Genomic DNA, 6,227 nt, shown 5'->3' with positions numbered 1-6,227 from the left:
ACCGCCGCACCCGCGGAGGATCCCGCGCCTCAGCGCCCCCACAACCGCCGCCCGCCCACGCGCGGCGCTACCGGGGCACCTGTGGAGGGGCGGGGCGAGCCACTGCCTCATAACCGTCCCTCCGCCCGCCGCCGTGGGGCTGCGCGGTGCCGAGAGCCTCCCGGCAGGTACCTCTGTCGGGGAGCGACCCCGCGCTGCTCCCGGCGGAGTCAGTGCTCAGCCGTCGACAGAGCGGGAGGAGAAAAGGAGAGCGCGTGGGCCTTTAAGAGAGGTCCCGCCCCTGAAGCGTGTCCCGCCCCCTCCCGCCAGCCGGGCCAATAGGAGCACAGGAGAGAGGAAGGCGGGAGAATGCGAACCCCTCGCAGCGCCTCTAGCCGCGCCTTATAAGGGCAGGGCCTCGCGCATGCGCGTAGCTAGGCGACCAGGGGCGGGGGCTCCAAGTGGGTTTTGCTTCGGCGGCGGCGGCCGCCGTTCCGCAGGGGCGGGAAGGGGTGCGGGATCCCGCGGCGGGGCAGGCCGGCCCGGGCCGGCCCGGAGGCGCACTCACCCAGCGGCCCGGAGCGGTCCGGCCGCCGGCGGGCACAGGGGCGGCGGCAGAGGTGGAGGAGCGGGGACCGGAGATCGGAGCGGGGCCGAGCGGGGGCTGTCCCGTGAGCCGGTGCCGGCAGTGGATGTGCGGCTGGCGCGAGGGGATGATGCTGGCGGGGCCGCAGCTGGTGGCGGGGCCGGCGGTGCCGGGCGGGGAGCGGGCCCGGCTGCTCTCACTCTACGTGCAGGACTACCTGGAGTGCGTGGAGTCGCTGCCGCTGGACATCCAGCGCAACGTGTCGCTGCTGCGGGAGGTGGACACCCGGTGCCAAGGTGGGCTCCGGGACTCGGGCAGCGGGAGGGGAGGGAGGGACCGGAGGGCAGGGCGGCGCGGGGGGAGCGGCCGCCCGCCGCACATGCGCTCGGCGCGGGGAGCGGTGCTCCGGGCTGCGGCCCCTCGCCGGGCCCGCTCGGGGGGCGGCGGCGTCGCCGGGGCGCCGCGTTCGGCGTCCGCCGGGGAGGAGCCCCGCCCCTCGTGGAGCGGGGAGCCGGAGCCGCGGAGCCTCCGCGCTCGGCGTTAGGCCCCGGCCTCCCTTCTCGGCGTAAAACCAAGAGGGGGGTGGAAGGGGAAGCGTCGGACGCGGCCCCGCGGAGGAGGCGGGGGTGCAGCTTGCGAGCACGAGGTGCGGAGCTGTGGCACGGTCCGCCGCTCGCGGCCCGCCTCGGCACCCTGCGTTGGTCGAACCGCTCCAACCGCAGCTCTCAGCCTTAGCGCGGCCTCCGCTCCCTGCTCGTGCGTCCGCGGCCCGGGGGGTGCGGGGCCGCTACGAGCCCTTGTCCAACGCCGCGCTGCGGGCGCCGTGCCCGTCGGGGCACGCGGGGCCGTCAGGCGGGAGTCGGCCGCGACTGCGGGCAGGGACACCGTTGCTTTCTAAACGCCTGCTCTGTAGGGGCTGCGCTCCCTCCACCTCGTGCCGTCGGGCTGCACAGCCGTGGGGTTTGTATTTCTAGTTATTGCCGTGCTGCCCCACTGCGAGTATCCAGCGTCGCTGAAACGTGCCGCAGAGGCTGCGCGGCGCCGAGCCGCTGACAGGGCGGGTGCGAGCTTGTCCCAGTGAGGCAGGAGCGTGGGCTGCGCTGCCCGGGCCCCGGGATCCCCTTAAAGTACCCTCGTGTGGTCTGGGTTAGCGTAAATAGCAGAGATGGTGCTTGCAGGAGGGAGCTTGCAAAGCTGCTCCCGTGCTGAGGAAGTTGGAACCCTTTTAGTTTTTTCTCTGCTCCACTAAACTTGAGTAGATTAACTGTAATGGACACTTGGTCCTGGTTTGTTATTTTTAGCCTTTTTTGTAAACAGAGGCTTTAAAGCTGTCTAGCTGGACACGGGTGCCTTCTCCAATTAATAAGGGATTAATAAGGAAGTACTTGAGTGAAGTTGTATCTCTGCGGGTACAAAATTTTTCCTCCATCTGCCAGTTAGAAACTTGGCTACCCTCTGGAGAATGGGAGGGTGTTTCACCTGCTGGTGGTGCATTTAATGTGTTTGGTGTATATCTATCAGCTGCATCCAGGGAGTGACCGATCCAAAAGGTGTCAGTAATGCAGAGGGAATTTTTTTCTCTGTCACTATGAAAAAGCAGTGAGTGCCCATGGGTTCTCCCAGGCAGGGCATTCCATGTGCGGGACGTCTGCAGCTACGCTTACAGTGTGCTTTATGCCTTGCAGAGGGCTGGACAGGAGATAATGTGGCAGCAGAATATTGTCCTCTGATAATGTCTTTCTAGTTCTTCAGACTACAGAGTGCCTTACTTGGCACTTTTCAGGAGCAAAATTTTTTCCCTGTCAAGGCAGCAGATGCAGCTGAAGCTGTAGGCAAACAAAGCCTGGGTTTTCAGTGACAGCTGGAGAACCGGCATTGAGGGAAAAATAGGCTGTGTGAGTTATTAGATGGGCAGAGCACTGACTTTGTCTTCCTCTGGTGAAGATCTGGAGTAGAACAAAGTGCTGTTGGTTTCTGTTTCCATGCAGGTTTCAGAATTTATAGTAAAAAGCGGCGGTTCCCTCTTAAGCTGCTGTTTCAAGATGTCAGCAGGAAAAGAAATCACTGTGAACAACATTGAGATAATAACTATGGCTTCCATTTAGTGCGAGCTCGAATCATTCCAAAACTGTACAAAGCAGACAATTACTTAAAAATGAAAGGCTGTTTGTAAAACAGAGGTTTGCAGAAAGAGAAACTGTTCTGCGTACGTGGCTGTGGAAGTAGTTCATAAATTCACTTACCCGTTACAAATCTGTAAGTTATTTCTGCAGGAGTCGGTACTGTATCTAGCACCCCATCGCATCTTGCTGTCAGCTCTACTGATTTAGTTCCTTCTGCTTCAGCAGTTCCTCCGTCTTTCCTATGTAGATCTAGTGTCACTTTTGGTCTGGAAAATATTGTTTTAAAATCCATCAAAATGGCAAATGTGGAGAACAGAAAAAGGCAGACCTGTAAGGTATTTGTTAGCCTCATATTTGGGTTCATTCAACATGCTTTAAAGGCCTAAGTTCTGTGATTTGTGTGGCGTGCAAAAAGCCTGGGAGTGGAACCGTGAAGCGCTTGCTACCAGCAGCTTGAAAACATCCTGTGATGCATTAAGCTGCAGGTCACCTATTCTGAAAAGTTCTGCCTCACACAACTTGCTGTAACTTCTTCATACAGTGAGCACCACTTGCAGTGGTTTAAGTTGTTTTAAATCCTGACTCTACATCTGCTAACGTGTAACTTCCACTGTCGTACTTAGTTACAACAAAGAGCTGTTGAAAAGGTAATGCCAAACCTTTATGTGTGTAAGGAGGAGGCAGAGGACCTTCACGCCCTAACTTTGCAGTGTAATATGATGGCTACATGAATTACGTGTGATTATAGTGAATTCTAAACTTCTTCCTATGGTATGGTAAGCTTTGGTTTCTAGGCCAGGGCTTTGTAACTACCCTAATAAGGAATCTCAGCAAAAATTCCTGCTTTGTCAGATGCTGAGTCAGTATTTGGACTAACTTCACTTTGGCAGCACTGGTCACCTTTCTGGTCTTACCCTTTCCTTTTTCCAGCAGTCAAAATTATCTTGCTTTCTGTTGAGAACTTGAGAAACTTTTCATGCAACAGATTACCACCTTAAACACTGAAGTGATGCTCAGGTGTAACTTGAATAAAACACCTGATGAAGCCCACTAATTAAAACTCATACTATTTCTCATTGGTTTGTACATGCTCAAGAAAATACAGGAATGTACCTTCTATCTAATTATTTGTATTACGTTTGCTTTGCAGAAGCTTTAAAAGAAATAGACGATGTCTATGAGAAATACAAGTCCGAGAGCGATCCTGTTCAGAAGAAACGCTTGCAGCAGCATCTCCAGCGTGCTTTAATCAACAGTCAAGAACTGGGAGATGAAAAAATTCAAATAGTTACTCAGATGCTGGAACTGGTAGAGAACAGAGCCCGACAGATGGAAACACACTCTCAGTGTTTTCAAGATCTGTCTGAAAACGACAAGCCTCTAGAAAAGGCAAAGATGGAATCCTGCCAGCCAGAGAGATCTTCACGTAGACCTCGTCGGCAGCGCACCAGTGAGAGCCGCGACCTGTGCCATATAGCAAACGGCATCGATGACTGCGACGATCAGCCGCCTAAGGAGAAAAGATCGAAATCTTCCAAGAAGAAAAAACGCTCCAAAGCCAAACAGGAGAGGGAGGTTTCACCCGTAGAATTTGCAATTGATCCCAATGAACCCACTTACTGCTTATGCAACCAAGTGTCCTACGGCGAAATGATAGGATGTGATAACGAACAGTGTCCTATCGAGTGGTTCCACTTCTCGTGTGTCGGACTCACCTACAAACCTAAGGGGAAATGGTATTGCCCCAAGTGCAGGGGAGATAACGAGAAAACTATGGACAAATGTACTGACAAATCAAAAAAGGATAGAAGATCGAGGTAGTGAATGCAATTCGTGTTTTAAAGAGTTGCTCCTTTTATATTGAAATGTTTAATTTCCAGAGAATGCTGTTTTAGGAGATGCATAAGACTATGCAATAATTTTTAATCTATAATATTAATGGAGTATTAAAAGCTGTTATACCTTCTGTGATCTTTAACTTTCTGCACTGAGTAACCAAATAGTTGAAACAGGGTGGCTTCAGACCTTCACAGAAGACGTTACAAGCATACGGCGCTTGATTGCAATTTGACCCCGGTAGTATTTTAAAAACAACGACTTGTGAATCTGGAAATAATGGTGGTGGGAAAGATACTGGAGAACTTCTTTCCACGCTAGGGAGAAGGCAGTGAAATGCCTCACCTAACTGCTGTCATCTTAACAACTGCATTTGTTCTTCATCCCATGTCTTAAGTTTCTGGTTTTTGTGTTACCATCACGCGTTTAGGAATAGGGGTTTTTAATTCGGCTGTAACTGTAAAAGTCTTCCGAGCTAAAAGCAGACCTCTTCAGTGACTCTCATATGACCAGTATGTTATTTCAAGAAAGAAAATACCACTAACTTAAGCTTTTTTTTTTGGTTGATATTAAACTATTGTCTTTGTGACTTTACACGTTGGAGTCAATTTCTGAACTTGACAGACTTGTGGTGTGTGTAAGCAGTATTGGATATTCACAGGGGGTCTTGTTGGGGTTCTGTAGGTCTTTATTAAGGTTTTTTTTTATTTTTGCCACTGTCTATAGAAGCCCAGAAGTGGCAAAAGGATCCCTTGAGAGGGGACATAGACATCTTAGGGAACAGCAATTGCAAATGTGATGAGACTTTTGTCATGATCTCTAAAGAGCTGAAATAAGTTTGATTTTTCTCAAGTATTATTTTTTTCACCTCTACCTCATAGCAGAACTGGAAAAAATAAAAATGATAGAAGCAGCTGCTTCTGTTCCTTTGCAATAGGAGACACTAATAGAGAAGAAAGACATAAATGGTGTACTGAAGCTTACACTTAGAGTTATTGCTCAGCAGTGTTCTTCTGGAGAGACTGCCTGTGCCCAGGTGGTCTTGGCAAGGAAATTAGAGATCACCTGCACACCTGCTGCAGGTGGGCTGCAAGTGCTCTTAAGGCCTCTGTTTTTTTGCTGCTAAGGTGATCTGTGAGGGCACAGGGGAAGAAGAGAGAGCACCTCTCAAGCCTGACTGGAAAGCAGTTATGCTGAGTTGAGAACAGCCTGGAAGATAGAGGACCAGAAGCAAGCCACAATGGAATCCCATCAGAACTCACTCCTGCATCTCCACTAGAGGGCTGTCCCAGCTGGGGCTGGAGGGCTGGGTGTGCTGCACTTAGTGCTTCTTGGCCACATGGTATCAATCAGTGTGCACATCTCCAACTACTACAGCTACATGAAATACTGGGCATATTTCCACAATCAGAATCTGATTCCTTAACAGGACTTAGCATTTGCAAGTAATATTAGGTAACATATGCAAGGAAGTGTGAAGTGACTGTTTCTGAGTTGTTGCTCTAAAGTTTTAGTTTTATTATGTAGACCAGCCTCTACAGTAAGCAGTGCATGTAGAATGGTGATGCTTGCTAGCATTAAAACAAAAACAGACAAGAAATGCACCTATTCAAGTAAACAATGAAATTACAGTAACAAAGCAACAGTGAAATTGTAACTATTAATATTACTAATTTATCTTGAAAGGGGTGCTTGAAATTCTA

At 51.0% G+C, this 6,227-nt stretch overlaps 1 protein-coding gene across 1 annotated transcript; it reads left to right on the top strand.

The window, feature by feature from the left end:
* Positions 1-671: 671 nt before the first annotated feature.
* On the top strand, positions 672-5,113 carry ING2 (inhibitor of growth family member 2). Its single transcript, XM_042871043.1, has 2 exons — positions 672-861; positions 3,839-5,113. The coding sequence occupies exons 1-2, from the start codon at positions 672-674 to the stop codon at positions 4,507-4,509; spliced, it is 861 nt and encodes a 286-aa protein (XP_042726977.1). The 3' UTR covers positions 4,510-5,113.
* Positions 5,114-6,227: the final 1,114 nt, after the last annotated feature.

This window comes from Lagopus leucura, unplaced genomic scaffold, assembly GCF_019238085.1.
Source record: "Lagopus leucura isolate 7727_CA_CO unplaced genomic scaffold, USGS_WTPT01 Super-Scaffold_100004, whole genome shotgun sequence".
Taxonomy (NCBI): domain Eukaryota; kingdom Metazoa; phylum Chordata; class Aves; order Galliformes; family Phasianidae; genus Lagopus; species Lagopus leucura.
This window is presented reverse-complemented; position numbering and strand designations above follow the sequence as displayed.

Bases quoted from the DNA above. Each gene is read 5' to 3' on its own strand.
- ING2 (XM_042871043.1), top strand. From the start codon at position 672: ATGTGCGGCTGGCGCGAGGGGATGATGCTGGCGGGGCCGCAGCTGGTG. The intron at 862-3,838 runs GTGGGCTCCGGG...TTTGCTTTGCAG, and splicing joins GGTGGACACCCGGTGCCAAG to AAGCTTTAAAAGAAATAGAC.